The 21611-nt window shown below is 44.2% G+C and overlaps 1 protein-coding gene across 8 annotated transcripts in view; it reads right to left on the reverse strand.

Moving 5' to 3' along the window:
- CACNA1E (calcium voltage-gated channel subunit alpha1 E) overlaps positions 1–21611 on the reverse strand; it is a 502806-nt gene that overhangs the window by 25870 nt on the left and 455325 nt on the right. For all 8 annotated transcript variants that reach the window (XM_032291227.1, XM_032291223.1, XM_032291222.1 and 5 more), the window contains 7 exons: positions 21278–21388; positions 17278–17361; positions 16400–16525; positions 13346–13411; positions 8557–8648; positions 7706–7871; positions 3075–3202 (listed from right to left, as the gene is read on the reverse strand). In XM_032291227.1, coding sequence (XP_032147118.1) covers positions 3075–3202; positions 7706–7871; positions 8557–8648; positions 13346–13411; positions 16400–16525; positions 17278–17361; positions 21278–21388 — 773 coding nt within the window. The remainder of the gene's footprint in view (positions 1–3074; positions 3203–7705; positions 7872–8556; positions 8649–13345; positions 13412–16399; positions 16526–17277; positions 17362–21277; positions 21389–21611) is intronic.

The raw sequence follows: 21611 nt of genomic DNA on the forward strand, positions 1-21611 counted from the left end.
AACCATTACCTTGCCAAACTGCACTGCTGCAATTTTCTAAGGAAATCGGAGCCCAGCCAATGCCAAAGGGAACTGCCTACTGACCAAGAGCACCCCATGATACCTATCTGGCCCATACCTGGCCAGATGCAGACACAGCCCTGGCTCTAGCTAGGCTTCTAGCAACAAAGCCTGCCAATTCACAAAAGACTCGGACCGCTGTCCAGGGCAGACGCCAGGCTGCCTTGAAGTGGACTGCAGAGCTGTTTGCTTTCCACAGACACTGATTACAGTCAGTTACTCAGACCCGCTTGTCAGGGGCAGTGAGAAGTCAGCGGCTTTCTGCAGTCTGGAAGAGACAAATTTCCCATTAGGCTAATTAGCAAGGAGCACAGTTGGCATGAGGGAAATCACAAAGGGCTTTGCTTCTCTTTGTGACAGATTTTTCTGCGTTCAGCTTGGGCAAGTCTTCTCTACTCGGTAGGAGCCTGCTGAGGTCTGTGTTCAGGGAACAGCCAGGAAGGAAGCCATGGACACTGCCCCCCAGTCCCCTTCTTACCACCCAGCCCCCTTCCTGCCACCCAGCCCACAGCAGCTTGGATGGAGCCAGCCAGAATTCTAGGAACCACATGACCTATCTTACCAACCCTTTTCCCAGGAGCCCCCTAGGAAGTTCTGGACTCCTATGGAAGGGATGGAATTAACGATGATGAATTTTCAGTGGCCACAGCATCTTCTCTGTCAGGGGCCAGAAAAAGAAGCTACACCCAGGGATTTGCAGGTCTGTATACGCCCTGACACAGACCAGGGTTTCCACTGGAAATGATAAACACAGCATCTTCACCTCTGTGCATTCAGTCCTTGCTGGCAGCCACGTGGAGGCTGCTGCTGCAGTCCAGCTTCACTCTTGCTGGGCTCTTTGAGATTTCGTGGTTAATTCCTCCTGTTCTTCCAGAGAGCAGCTCATCAGTACCTCCAAGTCTCTCAACTCTTGAGAGGACGTAATTTAGCCAGGTGTTCTTCCATTTTGCCTTAGTGAGATTGGGAAGCAGCTGGGTTGGGAGTGGCTATAGACTCATGTTTTTTGCAACTGGTATCAATCCTCCTTTTGAAGATGTTGGCTCACGTGACTTTTGTTAGTCTTCCTTGCCCATCTTATAAAGAAAGCCAACCAAACTCTAACTAGAATGAGTTACACTGTGAACTTCAAAGCACACAGAAGAGATTCTTTGTCTTTTTGTTCTTTCCCAGTCCACATGTCTGAGTCTCATGATTCATCCTCATGGAACCATTTCTTCCCAGCAACTGGAATGAGTAGGGTGGAACATGCTTTATACACATTGCCTTTGGATCCCAAGATAAGTGAAACCACAGGAAGCTGGGGTTTCTGGGAGCTAAGGATACCTGAGTGAGCCCAGATGAACAATGGACTCTTTTGCTCACAGCTGGTTTCTCCTCTTGAGTGAGTAAAGAAGTCCCTTCTTAGGCTCCCAGTCCCATAGATATCCATGGTTACAGGGGCTGATTTTCCAGACATTCCAGGTAGCATTCCTGTGTGGTTATCACCCATTGTAATAACAGTTACACACAAGATTTAATGTCATCCTCACAACCACCTTGCAACGTATGTAGGTATCACGGTTGCCATTTTACAGGTAAAGAAGCCCAGAGTGGCTACATGACTTGTCCAAGGCCATGGAGCTGAAGACACGCAGTCCTGGCTGCACCCCCTCTAACACACTGCCCATCGCTTTCTAAGAGCTATTTACTAGAGAGTAAGACCAAAAAGGAAAAACTGTTGCTCAATCATTGTAATAGGAATGGATTTAGATAACTGTACCCTGTCATTAATTGCTGAAGGAAAGAATTCAGATTCACCCTTCAAGTCTGTAAAACAGTAACTCAAGTTCAACAGCCTCACCAGAGGATAGATTTTTGGGAGAAGTCTCTGATTATGAAGGGGGTTCCAGGTGGAAGCAACTTGGTCCACGCCTGTGAAGGATAACATTTCTTGTAGTATTTTTCAGAGGGGGACCAGAATGGATAGAAGATTGGTGAGTTAAGACCCAAAAGCTAAAATGACCTGGAACTGAACAGATCCTTTGGAGTCAGCATTCATAGAACTCTCACCTTGTCCTCAATCATGAGGGCCAAAATGCTGCCTTTATACTCTAAAGCAGGGATTAGCAAACGTTTTTGGCAGTAAATTTTTTAACATTATAGGTTGGCGCAAAAGTAATTGCAAAAACCGCAATTACTTTTGCACCAACCTAACATTTCTATAGTAAATACTTTAAAATTTGAGGGCCATACTATCTCTGTCACAATCACTCACCTCTTCCTTGCAGTATGTAAGCAGCCAGAGACAATACATAAATGAATGGTTGAGCTGTGTTCCAATAAAACTTTATTTGCAAAAACAGACGGGGCTGAATTTCACCCATGGGATATAGTTTGCCAATCCTTGCTCTAGAGCCTAGAAGGCACACCATCACCTCACAACTACTAAACAGCAAAAGTGACAGTAAAGAGGTTATCTTCTCCAGTTCCTACCATTTAATTTAGTTCCATGTAGTAAAAGTCCACAAATGTTTAAGGGAGCAGTTGGAAGAAAAACTTGTTTGGTTTTTTTAAAAAGAATAATTTGAGAGTTATATCCAACTGTATGTGTGAGAGGAATGAGAAAGAGAAAACACTCATATTCACTGATCATGGCGGCCAGATGTCCAGCTGGCCAAAAACCCTTAACCCCCCTGGTAACAAAGAAGTCCCCTAATCATTGGCAGAAAAAGGAAAGATTATTAGAAACTCCTCTTGGGATTGAACTCAAATAATCTAAGGTAAGGACTGAGTGATGAGACCAGCCCAGAAAGGGAAGAGCCTGTCACAGAAGGAAAGAGAGGGGAAAGAAGGAGACAGAAGACTTTGGTGATCAGCTTGATACCAGAGCCTCTTCCATGGGCCACAATCAAGAGGAATCTCCTTTCCTTCTGTAACGGGCAGGAATTTAGGTGGCTCCAATTCCAACCTCTTCCCTGGGAACTCCAGAGACCTTTGCTCTGGGCCCTGCTGGAGTGGCCAAGGGGCCTACGCACCATGCTGCTCGGTCATATTCTGCCCAGACACGGACGAACTCGTCCAAGTGGTGAGGCCCCAGGATGGAGGAGTCCCGAGTCAGGTACTCAAAGTTGTCCATGATGACGGCCACGAACAGGTTGAGCATCTGAAGAGCAAGGGGAAGAACAGGGGTTAGGGGAAACCCAAAGCAGAGCCCAGGAAGCAGAAAAACAGGCTTTAGGGTGAAGAAAAGAATTCAAAAGTTTGTAGGGCACCACTGATCTTGCTGAATGCAACACGTTTTCATTATCTGTACCATGCATTTCATTGTGTGGGCATTCTTTACATTTCTATGCCACTTCATATTTGCAGAGTACCCCAGTCACTTTTATCATTTATTTGTTACTGTGGCAGCAGAGGGAACAGCAGCAACTACAACATTCTTGAGGGCTAGAGGAAGTCAAGGCCAGATGCCAACCTTCCCTCCCCAGCCTCCTCCTCCATTCTTGCTCCACAAAAGCAGCCCAAAGAACAACTGTTAACATGTCTTCGAGCCGACAGCATGGCCTACTGCTGTGATGACTTTAAGCTGCTGTTGGCTTTTAAGCACCTTCTAAGTCCCTACTCTCCCACTTAATTTGTTTAGCCAGCCTTTACTGTGCACCTACTATGTTCCAGAGATTCGGGTGCCAGAGATGTGAGATAAGAAAGTTCTTGTCCAGAGGTATATTCCCATGCCTAGCACAAGGCTTACAGCACAGCAGGGCTTCACTAGATGTGGTTACGTGAATGCTCTTCAAGACTTATTTGGTACTTAGGAGAGGCTGTGATGTAATGGAAACATACAAATGTTAAGAGCCATGAAAGAAGCATGTGCAGGTTGCAGTGGGGACAGAAAGGCGTATGAAGGCAACTTCTGGCTGAAGAAAAAATGTATAAGAGTGTGGATGCTTGAGTACTGTTCACCAGATAGACATGGGCATGGAGGAAGGTGTTTTAGCAAAGGAGCCAGCCCAGAGGTATCCAGGGATAGGGAATAGCCAGGCATCTGCAAGGAGGGTGGAGCAGCTGGGCCCGAGTACCAGAGCACAGAAGCATCTCAAACTGAGCTAAAGCGTCTAGACCAGGACCGGTGAACTGGTCAGGTAGGAAATATTTTAGGCTCTGCAGGCTGTGCGGTCTCTGCCGTAACTATTCAGTTTTGCTGTTGTAGCACCAGACAGACCATTTGTATACAAATGAACACAGCTGTGTTCTGGTAAAGCTTTGTTTATGGACACATGTAATTTCCACATGTCATGAAGCATCATTCATCTTTTGTTTTCTTTCCTCAACCATTTAAGAATATAAAAGCCATTATTTCACAGGCCATACAGAAACAGGTGGGAAACCTGATTTGTCCCATGGGCTATAGTTTGCCAGCCGTGGATCTAGACCATTCTGTAGGCAACAGAAACTACTCAAGGGTGGGAACCCAAGGGAGGGTGTTGCGGGACTCCTGCATCTACCAGGGGCAAGATGACAGCACAGACTGGAGTAGAGAGTTAACGAAGGTGGAACCAACAGGGCTTGATGGCCACAGTCAACAGCACTGTCTCTTTGTTTCCTGGCTGCCCCACACACCCATTCACTGTATTTCTGGTCCAGGTTCTTGCCTGTTCCCAGTTAGTGAGATTCAATGGGATGCCCTCCTGTGACCCAGGCCTCAACTAGTCATTAAATCCCATTTCCCTGGGCACAGTGGTCGGTGATCCCATCAAAACCGATAATATGGTATTGAACCTTCTGGGCAAATGAGTTGTTTTTCCTGTTGCTCTTAAATGTATGAAAATGTGAGGTCTAGAGCTGCCACCACGGCCATCTTGAGACATGATATTTGTACTCACAGGGGTGGAGCAGGGTGGAGGCAGAGATCTGTAAATAGAGAGAAACCTGGACCTGATGATATCATCTGAGCCCCATATCAAGCCTGCTCTGCCCCAGGACTCCTCATTTACAGGAGCCTGTAAAATCTCACTTTACTTAACCTGGACTTGGCTGGGCTTATTGTCTCTTACAAGCGAAAGGGTCCTGCCTGATAGATACCAACTGGCAGAAGAACAGGAGTCTCCATTGTGGACCCCCAGGTAAAGCGGCCAGGTGCACAGAGGTGCCAAATATGCAGACAGGGTGTACAGGATAAGGAGACAGTGTGGAGGAAGGACACGGTTGGAGTCTCTCTACAATATGGAGAGACTGCTGGTCACACCTAACAACCAGACTCCTCTCTTCCTTCCTTTCTCCTGCTGCCTAGAGTATAAATGGATGGCTGGAGGTCTAGGTGTCTTCTCTTCCATGAGGATGAGGGACACACCAGAGGTGACACAGCAGAAAGCAGGAGTAGGTCTGGGGCCCCAACACCCCGGTGGAGCCACCGTGACCAGACTGCCTGCCTTCCTCCAGGCTTCACGGATGTGGAAGGGAAATCAGCATTCCTCCTGGTTAAGCTGCTGTTATGTGGATATTTCTGTCTCATGCAGGTGAATCTAATTCCAGCATGGGCCTATCATTCTGTCTCTGAGGTTGGAGCCACAGTGAATTGGCTCAACCACTGCCTGGGTTACAAAGGGTTTTCCATGTATCCACACATTTCTTTTGTACTCTTTTCAGGGTACCTGTTATTAATGTGAACAAAAACTATTAGCATTGCTACTGCTTTTCATTTGTATAGTCATTAAGAGTGTAGTGTGTGGAGTCACACCTATTACTTGTTTTATGCTTGCTCCAACTCTCTGTGAGGCAGGTTTAGTTACCATCACCCATCAAGGACAGAATTCTTTGGATTCATGTTTGTATTCTTAGCTTCCAGCATGAGGCCTGGGACACATGGTGGGGGTATCAGTAAATCTCTGTGGAGTGAATGGTTTGAGTTGAGAAGCTGTGTGACTTGTCCAAGGTCACAAAGTCAGTCTCATATGGAGCCGAGACCTAAAAGCGGATCATCTCATCCTGAATATAGCCTCATTAAAAATAACATTAATGTGAATTATGCAGCACCCTCTGTCTCAAAATTCCAAAAGTACCTTTATGGTCTTTAATTAATTTCCAGTTATATCTTTGGTTTCTTTTAAATATTTATTATGAAACACTTAAACCATGTAAGATAAAACTGAGATGTCCACATGCCCTTCTGTCTGTTCCATTTCACCCTAGCAGTGAGCACCGACTCCTGGAAGCCGGAAGCTGTGAGCCAGTTTCACCCCTTGACTACTGGTGACTGAGGGATGGGCCTTGCTGAGCGTGAACCTCATGATGGCCACTCAGTAAAAATGTGCTGAAGATGTGAATCAATGGAAAACTCCCATGATAGCATTATTCTAAATTTCGGGGTTTTTTTCTTTATACATTATACTTCCATATTGATACAGTTGTGTATTCTTTTTACCGAAAAACCTTTCACATACATAAGAAGGAAGTGTATTAAAACATGTGGGTCAGTTCATTGTGTATATAACGCTCCTATTATTAAGTCATTTTTTTCTCCTATTTTATAGAGGCTATAAAAGGGAAAGTGTCTTGGCCAAGGCCAGCAGTGGAACAAAGCCAAGACCACTGCATGGGCTGCCCATGTCTCACGCTAGCTCACTCCCTGCCACACTGACCTACAGGCAACACTTCACAGTCTCTCTGTGGCCCACCCCCCGCTCACTGGCGACCTGGATATGTGGGAAGTTTCAGTCCCCTTGGGGTCACTTGAAAGAGGTAGTAAGGCCTGGACCTAAGACAATTAATGCACTTTTCAACGCGTGGCCAGAAAGTGACCACTTTTCAGTGGCATCGCTGTTTTAGTTTTAGGTTTTTGTACAGCCAGTGGTATTAGCAGTGAAGCTGGGCTGCAGAATTTCAGAGTGACCAGAAACACTAAACTGACCCTTTGTTCATTCATTTATGCTGTTTATCATTCCTTGTCTGATATGCAGGCCAGAAGTTTCTGGATGTGGGTGTGCTGAGTCGTGCTTTCTCCAAAAGAGACTTAAGAGGCACCTAGGGCTTCTCACCAATTATAGGTGGGTGCGCCACCTATCCTACTCAATATTTACTGACACCCAAAGCAATCAAGCAATCATATCTTTTCTCATCCATCAAGCTGGTCCATAATCATCAAATGTAACAACATTACAAGTTAAGAGAGAACCACATTTATTCCATTATCATCATTCTACTCTTATCAATGCTATAACCTTACATTTTTCAACGTACCTTTTCTCAAGCAGTTAAAGAGAAGATATTCATAGCCCTGCTTACAAGATAAAGCACCTGAGGCATGACAAAGAAAGGATTTACTCTGAGTGTCCACTGGTTCAACATGAAGCTCAATGCACTGAAATATGCTCACCTTTCCTTTCCACAACAATCTTTCCCTAGAAGCAGCAAAGACTTTTCTCAACCATTGGAAGTCACCCACCCAGGAGTCTGACAGGCACTCTAGTCTCCAAGAGTCCTCCACCGGAGGCTCTAGCTCTTAACATGGGCATGAGTGTGAGTGTGCATGGTGGGGCAGTGGAGAGAGGGGAGGAGGAGGGGAGGAAAGCACGAACATACACTAAAGCAAACATCTCCTATTTATCAGAAGGGTTGGGAGTAGGAAGGGATGGGCCACATCTCAAGGCAAGAGCACACCATTGCTCACCAAGAAGGAGCAGAAGAAGATGAAGGAGACAAAGTACACGTAGGCCAGATCGGTGCCACAGCGCTCGTTCTCGTTCTGCCCTGATGGTGCGGTGGTGTCTGGCTCACAGCCCTTCTCCCCGAGGCAGGACAGCATGATCTCCTGCCAGGCCTCACCTGTGGCGCTCCTGAGCCCGAGAGACATCGTGGTTAGCAGGAGCGGGTCTGCAGATCCTCTCACATCCTTGGTCCTCCTTCCCAACTCCCCCATCCCTTCTCTTGGCCTGGGCCCAACAGGCTCCCTTGTTACCCAGTTGGCCCTCTCTAGTGCTCTCCATGCAGAGATAAAGAGTGCCACTGAGGTCTCTTTTGGGTTCTGCTACCCCATCCACTGCCTCTCCATCTTCTGTGGGGTCTCTGCTACTAGTCATGGGATACTCTAAGACCCCACATAAACCTGGCTATCCGAGGTTTCTGCTCTTAAGTGGAATTTGGTCTGCAGACACTGTCCTCACATCCCCCCTCCCAAACCCTTGCAGGCCATGGTGAAGTTATAATTTGCAAATTAACTGCTGAGCCAAAGTAGTTAATTGATGCAATTTTCTCCCACCCAAGTATTTACCAGACCCAACCCTGCTTAGCTTCCAAGATCAGACAAGATCAGGCACATTCATGGTAGTATGGCTGTAGACAAGACAAACCTTTCTAATGTTGTAGGGGCAGTTTGGCAAAGGCACTGCCCATTCCCCCTTCTACTGACAGGAGCAAAGGAAGCAGAATAAAGATGCAAGGGGGAATGAGAGGAAGAGGCAGACCACCTCTCTCTCCCTCCATCAGGAGAACTCCAGCTACAACAGTTACGCATCCAGGTACCTGAACAGCAGCATTAGGGACCCAAAGAAACTCCGGAAGTTGTTGTGCCGGTTGATGTGACTCTCCTCATCTAATTTTATGTTTCCAAATACCTTAAGGAGAGAAACAACAGAAAACAATGAGCATTACCGAGCTGTGTGATGTGTCCAGCACATGGGGGTTGGTGAAGCCACGTGCATGGCTTTCTGATAACCTACCCCTGGAGCAGACAACTCAGACCCAGAGAGCTGCCAGACACTGTGCTCTTGCGCTGACCCATAAGAATAATTATCCTCCACTGCTCCAGTGCCACAAGGGGGACCCAAGCAGCAAGGTCCGAGCATAACGTAGATTGCAAGCTCTTTTGAAGTCATTCTGCCTGTACATAGTTCCTCCAGCTCTAATCTGGTCTTTTTATCTCCATGGTACCTGTCACCATGGTACTTAGTCTGTCAAAGACAGTATCTCACAGCAGGACTGCAGGGAAGGAGTTACCCCTTTCTTCCTGTCTCAGGTGGTCATGATGGGAGCATTTGAATTTGCAAGAAGACATCAATTATGATTTGGGCAGATGCTACCCTGGAATTTACAAGCAGTTCAGGTCAGAGAGGGCGTCTCTATCTTCCTTAGATGTGTTTCTATCCAGAAAGTCACATCTTAGAAGGTCTGTATGTCATTAATGTAGAATCCATGACAATGAACACACATATATCGATGTGCATGTGTCTACACATGTCCACATGTATTACTCAACAGACCCAAGTCCCATCTAAAAGTGAACATTTATGCAGGAGCTGAAGCAAAGTCCAGTCCAATAGGATGGAGAAAGTTGGACCAACCAGACACTTTGAAAAGGAAAACAGAAAATGGCTTTGGGCAGATTCTGGGTGACAGAGTGATGTTTACTGATCTGCTGCTGGCAACTGAGCTTAGAATGTGATCACTGTGAATATTCCAAAGAGGGAACACTCAGAGATATTTATCCACAGAGACTGAATAATGATGAACTCTCAGACACAGTGCTGTCTGGGGCCGAAGTCAACCCCTCCAGTCTCCAGATGAAAAGGAGGCTTTCACACATACACTCTCCTTCCCAGCCACATTTCAGGTATCAGGACCTGTTCTCACAAGTCAATGCTGGTACTATCGATGGCTTACTGGGTTACTTTTCCAGCCATTTAAGACAATTTTCAGCCTGCAGTGAACATGCTTCAGTTTATCCAATGTATGCTAAATGGAACACATTTTCCCCCTCACAGTTTTTACAATGTGCAATTGAGGAACAATCTCTGCCCCCAGCTATTTTGCTCAAGTAACTCCCACTGACACCTGCTCTGGAAATTTGTTCTCAACGCTGTTTTTCAAAACCCAAATACTACTTGTCTCTCAGGGAGAATGGAGGTGGCAATCGAGGCAGCAGCAGAGAAGAATGGAAAGAGGAGAAGGCAGAGGGCCTCAAAGAGACAAATAGTAGCATTTAAAAAATCCCACCCAAGCAATCAAATCTAGTTAACTCTTGATCCCCCAGGAGGGCACTGACATTTATCCTTGCCCTGTTCACATTTCTGGCCCTCTCCTTTCTTTTTACCCTCTTGATTTGGAATTCATGATTTATCCCCTGAGTCATCACAGACATACAACTTACAGTGTCTTTTTTTTTCCCTTATGACACTCCTGGAGCTATCATGAGTTGTATTCAGTATGATTTTCTCAAACACCTCATCCAATCACGAATTAATTGGAGAACGCACTGTGATTTTGCACAAAGTATGTGCGTAATAGTCCAAGAAACCAAAGCTATTTTGAATCTAAGATAATTTAAGTCAAGCTGGGCGTGGTGGCTCACACCTGTAATCCCAGCACTTTGGGAGGCTGAGGTGAGAACACTGCTTGAGCCCAAGAGTTCAAGACCAGCCTGGGTAACACAGTGAGGCCTTATCTCTAAAAAGAAAAAAAACAACAAAAAAAGATAATTTAAGTCAAAAACGTGTATTGTGAAGGGGGTCTTAAAATTTTTTCAACTTTTCACTTACTCCTTGTCACTAACTTAAATGTCCATCAATAGGGTATGAAAGAGAAAGAAGGGATGCTGAGGCCCCATAGAAAAATCTCACTGGTATAGATTTAAATCCATTTCACTTGGAATCACGGAATGTTAGCACTAGAAGAGACTGGTGAAGGTCTCTAACCAACACCTCCACTGAATTAATGAGGGAGTTATGGTGAAAAGAGATACAGTGATTCACCAAGTTCACACAGTTGTTCAGTGAAGGAGCTGAGGCTGACAATCCTGCTTCCTAACACCATGTAGCCACAGGGCTCTGTCTCATCCCCAGCAAGTTACTCCTTCTTTCTAACTTCTGATTCTTCTACAAAGGTCCCATTTTCCAAGGAGCCTTTGAAAGTTTGGAATAATAATGGTTTTTCTCATAGATACACCCTGTTACTATTTATATCTTTCCAAAAGCTTGTCCCTTGCCCTTTTATTTGTATGAATCCCTCAGTTTTGTTGTGACTATATTAGATACAGTGTCTCTAACAACAAATCAGGTGTCTGCTCCGTGTTTGATGCTAGGTGTCATCATGGATCACGATGGGGATGGCCAGCTTAAAGCAAGTCAGAGCAGAAATGCCATTCATGCCTCTGTGGAATGCACATAGTGCTCTGATCTTTTGGAAAGAAATCTAAAAGGAATAAGATATTAGACTGTACAGTTACTGTGAAGACTGCAGTTTCATAACTGAACAGCTCCTACCTCCAATGAGAGGGTAAAAAAACAAAAACAAAAACAAAAACAAAACTTGTGTTTCCTTGTCTGGTGGGAAGAGAGACGCTACAGAGTTAAGAACATGGCTAGGGAGCAGACAGGGCTGAGCTTACAACTCACCTCTTTCACTTATTGTCTGAGAGCTCGAGCATTTTATAAGTTACTTAACTGTGCTAAGCATCAATGGAGACAATGAAACACATATAAACGTTTTCACATTACTCAGAAACATCAGGCAAATATCTTGCCTGTGCATGCTCGCCCTCTCTTCCTCTCATTCTCTCCCTTTTTCTCCGCCTTCACTCTCTCTCTCTCTCTCTGCATACATTTGGTACAGTGTCTAGTACACGAAGGAATTTAAATAATGGTGAATAGCATTATCACCATTACCAGAATCAACAGTATTCATACCGGATCAGTATTCGAGATGGTGTTATTCTAGTTTATTTTGTTTGAAGATGAAAAGGGGTAAGAACTATTTTGAGCATGGGCAAAAGGAACTTAATTATATCCAGACAAGAAGAATTATAATGTTCCCAACACAAGTAAGAGATAAACGTTTGAAGTGATGGATACCCCAAATACCCTGATTCGATCATTACGCATCGTATATAAGCATCAAAATATCGCATGCACCCCAAAAATATCTACAACTATTACATATCAATAAAAAAATAAATTTTGAAAAAACAATTTCATTTAAATCAAGCTTTCATTTGGCTCTTCAAGAATATTTTAATTCTGGAATCAAATATATTGGAGTTAGACAGGACTTCATGGAAGTTACCAAGCAAATCTGAAACTTCAGCAGGAATTCTGTTTCCAACACTGTCAATATCATCATTAAATTCCTACTGAAATGTCCTCAGTGAAGGAGAACTCACTACTTCTCAACCAAGTCTCACACATTTTGACACTTGACATTCTACTGTATTTTTAGAGAACAAAATTACCCAGTAATAAAGAATGAAACCCAGAAGTACAGGCAAGAGGGAAGAGTGAAAGGAAGAGATGTTTCAGAAAGGCTCTGGAAAGGGCTGCAGATACAGCACGGCTGGGACACCCCAGCAGCAGCTCCAGGTGGCAACACAGTTGGGAAGGCAGCCGGCAGGCACTGCCTGACTGCAGGAGGCTGTCACATAGCTGAAGTTCTGTGCTGGGATCCAGTCACAGTATCTCCAAGTCAGAAAGTCAGCCCTCCGGAGACAAGCAGAAAGCCTGTGTCTCCAACCAGATAGGTTCATGGAATGTGCTGCTGGTTATTTACAGTAGGAGTTCACTCACCACAAACAACCATCATCTTTGAAAGAGCCTTCGGCTTCTTCTGCTTAGCAGGTCTCTGGCTACCTGCATAAATACCTGGGGTGGGAACCTGATCTGCTTCTTAAATTATGAAACTGGGCAAAGTGTGGTAAAACAAGGGAACTGTCCAGCAAGTTGCATGGCCTCATTAGCTGGAACGTGGCCCTTGAATCTCCCTAGGAATGAGCAGGCTGCCAGGAACTCTATGAGTTGTTCGCAACGATGTGTCTTAGGGCATAAATCTCAGCCAGTCAAGACTGTGTAAGCAGAAGACTCTATGAGACTATATATGGAGATTTGGTGTCACCACATACAGGAAGAACTAACATCTAACCTCCTTTTAGGCCAAGTCAAAATACCAGAGATCCTGAGAAGCAGATCCACATGAGCTCCCCTCCTCAGTCTCTTGGGGGATCTTTTTGGCTAAGCACAATGGTGTCGTCTTTGCTTTAGTTCTATGGCTGTCACCACAGAGGCCCAGCTACTTATGGTTTAGCACCATGATCTGAAAACCTGAGATGGAGCCCCTGTACCAGACTTCCCTGAATACTTAGGCAAGCTAAATGGGGAGCCACTGCACATGTGAAATTCCCAGGGTCACAATGGACAAGACCTCGGGGGAGCACCCTTAGGCAAGAAGGGGTTGAAAGCATCTTCAGGTCTTGCATGCCCAGGTTGCTAAGCCAGAGATTATCTGGGTAACAGCTGTCCCCCACCAGGCCCTTGTTTTACCAGCTCACCTGCATCCCAATGATGGCATAAATGAAGAAAAGCATGGCAATTAAAAGGCAGACGTAAGGGAGGGCCTGGAAGAAAAGCAGAGATAAGATGTTAATCAAAGAAAGGCAGCACCCAAGCTCCACAAACTGCATTCACCAGCAGTACAGATCCACCAGGAGGCTAATGCAAACAGAAGCCTGGGACTCCCTCTTCCCTGGGGCTGTTCCATTTTGAGGTGCAATACTCTCTCAGGTATCCTTGTCCTCTGACAGACAGGTAAACAGCTGGCCAAAGAGAGGTTTACAATTTACCTCTATCAGGAAGATTCACTCACCCATAAGTATAGCCCATATCTAGAAGGAGAGCTGGGAAAACTTCCTGGGCTTGGGGTTCCTCCCACTTGCTATGCAGAAAATGAATAACCTAGCCATTGTAATGCAAATTAAACACTAGGAACCTAGCTTTGGCTTCCAAATCCCGCTTTATTACCCCCTCCCACTCCCATACCCAACGTGGCACCCATAATGAAAAATCTGGAATCAAAGTGAAATGACTGGGGTCTCACTTGTTTGTAAGTTCCTAGAAGGCTCATTCATCTTCTGATGAAACATTATTTCCCAGTGTTTAAGCCTCCTGATGTTTTATTATGTTTCATGCAAAAGCCTGTTAAGTTAGCCACCCAAAAACCCTGCCATGAAGCCATGTGGCACAAAATTCCATACTGTGCATGCTTATTCCTGCTTTGCGATAACATTTTAATTGTAGAGGTCAGGGTCAAGGTAAGGAGATGTGAGGCAGAGAACTGCTTGGTGCTGGAGGAGGATGCGGACAGAGGCAGTTTGGATCTGGGGTCAGAGTGGGACACTGCAATTTTGTAGTGATCTCAGTGCTGCCAGAGAAGTCCTTCTTCTTGGCAGACAGTGCTACAAGGAGTCTCCACCCTGTCTTGATTGTGCACACCACGAATCCCAAGAGATCAATTGAGGCTTTCAGACCACATGAGCAGGGCAGAGCTCTTCAACAGCGCTAACAAAATGAGGAGCCCTGTGAGACTGTTTACAACTTGAATAGAGGCTAAAATTAAAATGCAGCTGAAAGCGGGTGGGAGAATTCCCTCTCCGAGGAAGTGTTGATTCCTAGGCTCTGTGATGAGGGATGGCTGCCCTCTGACGGGCAATGTGGACCTCCTCTACAGAAGGCCGGAAGGAAAGAGACAGGGCTTCTTGCACCTGCAGTGCTGCTGCCTTCCATCTTTGCCTTCCACCCTTGTTCTGCCCTCTCCACTCCAGTCCCTAGTTATCTCTTCCTACTCCTAACTTAGGGAGAAAAGCAAAGAGTCATTCTGTTTTCCTTTCTTGTCACGTTATAATTTCTAACACAAAATAAGGGGAAAGAGGGAAGAACTCTAGAGCAGGGGTCAGAGGTAGCAAACTGGATGCTATTTAGGGGAGGGTGGGGAAGGTAGAGGCAATGGAGATGCTGTTCATATTGTGTGGCTCTCCGCTTTGTATTTGCAGGGGTTGCCTTTGCTAATCTTTCAAAAATCTAACTTCTATGCTGTGTCCCAGAACTGCTCTGAAAAGGAAACATCTATCTACAATGCAGTGTCACCTCGAGGCAGATTCACCTGTCTTCCCTGTTCTCTGTGGTATTTGCTGGAATAAGCCAACCATTTGGCCATCAATTTTTGACAGCCTTTTTTTCTTTGCACTCAATAGTATATGGTTTCTCAGAGACGTGGTGATTGTGATAATATGACAGGATGACACATATTTCTTAAGAGACTCAGTAACAACTGAAGTCTGTTGGGCAATCCTCTGGAAAAAAAAAAGGGGGGGTTTTAAAGCATCTTGTGTTTCCAATTCTAAATCCAAAATCAACTGAGACTCAGAAAATTCTTGCTAAGGTTTTAGATTTCTCCTCTGTTTCTAACTTTAGAAAAATAGTTTTCATTGAGGTGAGGTCTCCGTGGGAGTCATTATGCCAAACAATTGCTCTGGATAGGATAAAAATGTCAAGGTTGCTCCTAGGAGCCAGAACACCCTTAACATTGATCTCACATCTCAAACTCCCAGGTCCTCGATGAAGAAGTAAATCAGTAATGATGGATGTGAGCAGAAATCCTTTTCCAAGTGATGAGAAACCATTAATTCAATTCCTTGCCTTCTTGAGCTTAATTTTTAATTAAACCATATAAATAACTAATATAAGGCAATTTGGTGAATTTCTCATCTTTGAGTGACTTAATACCATCAAATTTATTTTTAAACACATTCATTGAAAAACTCATTTTAATAAGAACAGGCATTTGAACAACACTTAGGTCTTTTCCCCAAAGCTTAAAAACAACTAATTTATGACATTTGCTAGAGTCCAAAGATACTTAAGTATGCTTAGGAAACTTTTACTGGAAGTCTGGGTCTCAGTTGTCAATTTTTTACTTATATTTATTATATATACACCTCTTTACAGCCCCCTGAGACTGTTCAAAAGAAACACATCCTATTAACCTACACAGATGTTTCTATTTATTTGTAGGACACAGAGGTGACCATCAGTATACCCTATGTTCAGTGGCTCAGGAAATAAATATGATAAAGACAAAGGTAGGGCTAAGTTTGAATCATCTGTCTATGAAACGCAACTCAATGAGTACTTTGAAAAACTGTCATGTGAAATAAAATCACCATAAGTCCCTGAAAATGCAGACGACATCTGACTACGGATGACGGGCTATTAAATGGATGGGGTTACTCAGGACCATCTGGAATCTCTAGGGACGAGGCACACCTTGTAAACATGTCCCCTGCCTCAGCAGACAGAGAGGACGTCTGAGTCACAAAGTCTAGGTGTTTTTCTGAAATGAGATGCTATCCAGCAGACATAAACTGACCCCAGGCAAGCCAAGCTGTGCTGTAAGTAAGAGGAACGGTATCTACCAAATGCTTCCAACAAACACGCATTCTACTAGCTTCAGCTTCCCAGAGGGGAAGGCACTCAGGTAATGATGCCAGTGGTGCCTGGCTATGCTGTCTGACATGACAACCCTGAGAGGATTTGCTGGTACCTCTTACCTTAAAGGACTGCACAAAGGTCCACAGCAAAATGCGTATGGTATAGCCCTGACGCAGGAGCTTTATGAGGCGGGCAGCTCGGAAGAGCTTCAGAAAACTCATATTGAAGCCACTGGTGTTCACCAGCTGGTGGATCAAAAGGAAACATATAATTAGGAACATTACGGTCATTTAGGAAAACCTAAGCACGAGTATTTGTGTATTTATCCCTCATTCCGATAAATGGGACACAGTCTCTGTCTTTGCTAACCCCACTTCCAGCCGATGGGCTGGCCAGTGAGGCCCATCTCCTAAGCCTTCCCATGCCTGCTCTCTATCCCCAGGTGGAAGGGTAAAGGAGGTACCTGAGAAGGGTACCCTGCACACAAAACCAGCCTCTCTAGTCTTCTACTGAGAGAAAGGGCCTGAAGTCTGCACTTAGATGCCAAAAACAGCAGATCTAGGAATCCCTCTAGCACATGTTGGCCTCTAATATTCAAAGTGAGTTACCACGAGCTCTCCAAGTCGTCTTCAGAAGGGACAAATTTACGGAAACAAATCAGGTCTATAAACTTTGAGGGCAAAGATACTGTGCCTCCTCTGAGAGTCTAGTGGAATTTAAACACACTAGCTCTCTTCTGACACCATCTATTCCACCTACCCTATTAGATGTCTGCTACCCAAGTCATGCAAATCAACAAAGCCTTCAGGAGAGCCAGTGCCACTCCCAAGTTTACATTCCCTGGCTAAAGCTGAGCAGCAGCGAGGGAGTACATTCCCAACACTTAGGGGGTACCCATGTGCTGTGGTGGGTTAAAAATGGACTGCATGTACAGAGGAGTTTTTAAAATGCTGCTCCAGGACCAAGCTTACAGACATGGATCGTATAAGCCATTCACCTTGCTGTCTGTCAGGATAATTTCTGTGATACTGCCAATCACGGTGATGAAGTCAAAGATATTCCAGGTGTCTCGGAAATAGTTCTGCCGAATTGAATTCAGTCATAGGAACATCAGAAAAAGGAAAGAAAAAAAAAAAGGACAAATGACATCTTCCATTATATAACTTTGTTTGTCACTTGGAAATAAAACTTGTCAATTCATGCATAAGTTCACTCTTACTTTGGCTTCAGTTTCCCATTTGTAACCAGAGATGCCATTTCTCCTTTACTAATCTGGGAATTTCTCATTTGGAAAGCAGTTCCATCACTATTTGAAGACTTTATTTTTGAAACTGTCACCAAAAGCTCATATGTAAAAAAAAGAGGTTTTTTTTTTTCCAATTTTTATTTTTAACAAATATTTATGTATTTATTTAAAAATCTCTTTATGGAGGCACAATTGACAAAAAGCTATCCATATTTAATGTATATATCTTGAGTTTGGGATACATTTGTACCTGTGAAACCACTGCCATGGTCCTACAGCTATAACTTTTAAATTATTTATATTGTATCAAGTGCCCTATAAAATACAGTCTGACTTACAACTGTCAACAAAGGTGACCCAAGTCATAAGTGACTAAAGGTTACAGATGTGCTGAAAATCTCCTTCTAACTCCATTGAGCCTTTTCAAACCAACTACTGATTGGTAATAGGATGAACAGACTTCATCTTTCCCCTCCTTCTCTGCTGTTACAGCTTCTGAGGAGATGTAGCTAAGTACAAGGAAGCAGTAATAAAATGAGTGGGCTGAAGGTGACATAAAGAGCCTGGAAAATCCACCAACCAGATAACACTCCATTTCACAGAAGAGGGAAGACTATGCATCCATCTCCTAGGCTCAGATGAACACAGACCTTAGACTATTCTCCTTTAAAAACAAACATACAAACAAACAGGACACGCACATCTCAAAAAAATTCACTTGCTTGCCCCTGCGACATTTAAGGGCGGTCTGTAACACAGAAAGCAGAGATTAAAATCAACAGACTGCAGAAATCCAGAGAAGACAAAGAAAGTACAAGGAGGAGAAAATTTCAAACATCTGTAATTGAGATCTTCAGCAAGACCACAGGACAATGGATTATTTTATTCTATCCTTGGAATAAAAAACAAGAGACTCTCAGAGCAGTGCAGAAGTACACCCCTTCCCAGCCTCAAAACTAGCATCACTGCATTCCTACGACATGAGCCAGATGCTAGACCAGGGCTTTGGCCATCTTTCAACTGATTTATTCATCTCACGGAACCTAGAGGCAGGGAGTGACAAGTACCCCAGGTTTGTAGAGTCCTGAATGGAAGAGTTGGCAAGAGGAGTGAGGGGAAAATATTCAATGAAGAGAGGAAAGGAGTGTAGGAAGACAGGAGTTACATTTAATGAGCATCCACTGAGAACCTTATGAATGTCATTTAATTGGATACCTACAACAAAGCAGCTAAGGTGGCTACTGTTATCCTTATTTTATGCATGAGAAAACGAGGCTGAGAGAGGGCTTATTCCAAAGCCACATGTACCTAGGGGGCATGTGGAGAAACTGAAGCACACAGTTTCATAAACTCACTTTCCGTTAGAATATTTAGTCTATCGGTGGTAGAGCTAAACTAAGTCTCCGAACCCCTCAATTCTCAGGGCTCTCCTATTGTCCAACCTGGGGTGAACTTCCTAATTCTTGGTTTTAATTCTTCTTAAATCTTGGTGCATGGATCTAGGTCTCAGAGAACCAGAAGCTCTGGATTCCAGGGAAGGATGCTTTACGATACAGAAGAGCATGCTGTGGTACAGGCTAGCACACAGTGGTATGTGGCACACACTAGTATAGTGTAATGTAGACTAATAGATTATTGTGAGCTTTGAAGTCAGATAGAACAGGGTCTGAATCCTGGCTCTACCTCTTACTAACCTTGGCCAAACTATTCAATCTTTCTGAGCTCCGGCACATCCATAAACGAAAATAAGAATGCTTATCTACAATATGTAAAGCATTTGGTTCTTAATAGGCAACCAATGTATGTTACATCCTTCCCTCTTTTTCTCTTCCCTTTTTATTCCCATTCTGCCTTGCAGTTCTATTGCCTTTCACTGTGTAATCTTTAAGAATATAGACAATTTTTCTGCATTTCAATTTCCTCATTTAAAATAACAATAATAATGGCAATTATGACAGTGACGTCTGCCTTGGCTATTTCAGAGTCATTGAGAAGGTCTAATGAAATAGTATATATTAGGATAGTCTGACAGCTTAGAGTGCGTTAACAATGTAAAGACTTACCGGAATTAGTGGTACCTTTTATGGTGTGAAAATGCCTCTAGACCATGAATGAAAACATGGGCGTAGGGTGGGAAGGAGGCAGGCTTCGAGGGCTGAATTTAGTTAAGGCTGTGAGTATATATTCAGCACTCACCATAATTAGACATATAATGGGACTTAAGTCACAGACAATGTCAACACCACACACAAGTAATCAACACGCATAGAAAAACTTTCCCTGCTGTGGTGCTGGCTTCTCCCTCTCTCTCAGCTCCTCTTGTCAGGGCTAGACTGTCTTATAAAGGCATCTTTGTTGGTGGTAGTTTCTTCTACTTTTTTACTTCCCCAAGTCTCAAAACACTCAAAAGAGAGTCAGGCAAACACAATGCAGCCACCTGCAATTGGTTCCCTTAAACTCTCCACCCAAAATGATCAAATTAATAGTTTTTCAAAGAACCCCTGGGAGGCCAAAGGCAGCCCTCGCAGTCACCACTCACAATTATCCAAGTCAGCCCAGAGTCCCTGCTAAAGCTGCTAGCAGACAAACACTGATTCAGATAACGAGCAAAGTTCTCCTTCTTGCCGAGAAAGCCGTATACACACGTAATTAGAAATGATAGCTCACACCCTAAAAGTGCGAAACAGCTGTCACATGGGCTTGCATCCCAGTGAACTCGCTGCACACACTGAAGCAAGGTGGAGGGAGGGTGGCAGAGGGGATTATCTCGTTTACAGGACACTGAAGCAAAGGGCTAGGTTTTCTTGACACTCTTGAGAACAGATGCAAGAATTTTCCAAACAATTATTAATAGTAGTTGAGGAGAAGAAAAAAGAAGGCTCATGCCAGAAAAATTCATCATCCCCAAACCCCCTCCAACTTAATTCCAGGATCCTTCCCCTTGCACCCCACAAACACACACACACACATGCACACACACACTTAAAGGTCGTTAGTCTTTATAGGCATAAGTAATAATTATTGTGGCACACATCTTTGTTTTCTAGCCTATGCACACACAAAGGTAAAGACTGCATCTTAAACACCTTACATACATCTTCCGGATCTCTGTGCCTCATACCTTGGCCTTAAACAGTGCTCAGAAAAATGTTTGTTTAATGGCTGAATAATTACTTTTCCCATCTTCTCTCTATAATTCTTAGTCAAGTTAAGAAATGCAGTCCTTCCTTACAATGCTGGTCCAAGAATCTCTTACAGTCCCTCTGGCAGAAATTACTCTTCATGTTACAATGGCAGAAGGACTAATAGGTAAAATGTATTATTTGCTATGTTTGAGGCTAAGAGGGATAGGTACTTTCCCATTTGTGTTATAAAACTATTACAACTTTTACTGGTAAATAAGCAGTCAAAGTTTATTAGTCCAAGCTTTGGCTGGCTCCTTCATCTACACATAAATTGCAGTTCTGGTAAAATCCAGTGATGGCCACCTCTGGACTGCTGACAGAAATTTCACAGCACGAGCGCTGATGGCTCCATGAGCATGAACCTGGGACGTGGTTTCCTTTGCCCTTTCTCCCAACTTGCTCACACATCGTCTTGTCTCTACGGTAGTTTATTTAGCTGACAAAATGAGCCCACATCTAGATGGGTGATTTTTGGAATAGCAGTAACCACCTCCCTTTCAACACAGGCTGAGAAGGCACCCAACAGAAAGAGAAAGCCCGGTGCTGGGAAGGATTCAGCAACGTACCAAAAAGCCAAAAGCGATGACCTTCAGGACGCATTCCAGGGAAAACACCATGGTGAAGGCAATATTCAGGTACTTCAGCGCCAGCTCATAGGTACAAGGAGCAGAGTAATACTGCCAGGAAGAGAAAAGGAGAGAGGAAGAATCACAGCCTTAAGGTAAGAGGGGGAATGCACGTCACCGAGGCTGGCCATCTCTCATTCCTGCCCTGTGGGACACTCTGGTGTGTGGTGCAGGAAGAGAGATGGACTTCGAGGCTGGAGAGGAGAACTACATATTCTATGCAACACAACAAAGGAAACACAGGCCCACACCCCACCTAGATGACTTAACAGCA

Source organism: Sapajus apella, unplaced genomic scaffold (genome assembly GCF_009761245.1).
Source record: "Sapajus apella isolate SASKATOON/1434 unplaced genomic scaffold, GSC_monkey_1.0 scaffold25, whole genome shotgun sequence".
Classification (NCBI taxonomy): Eukaryota; Metazoa; Chordata; class Mammalia; order Primates; family Cebidae; genus Sapajus; species Sapajus apella.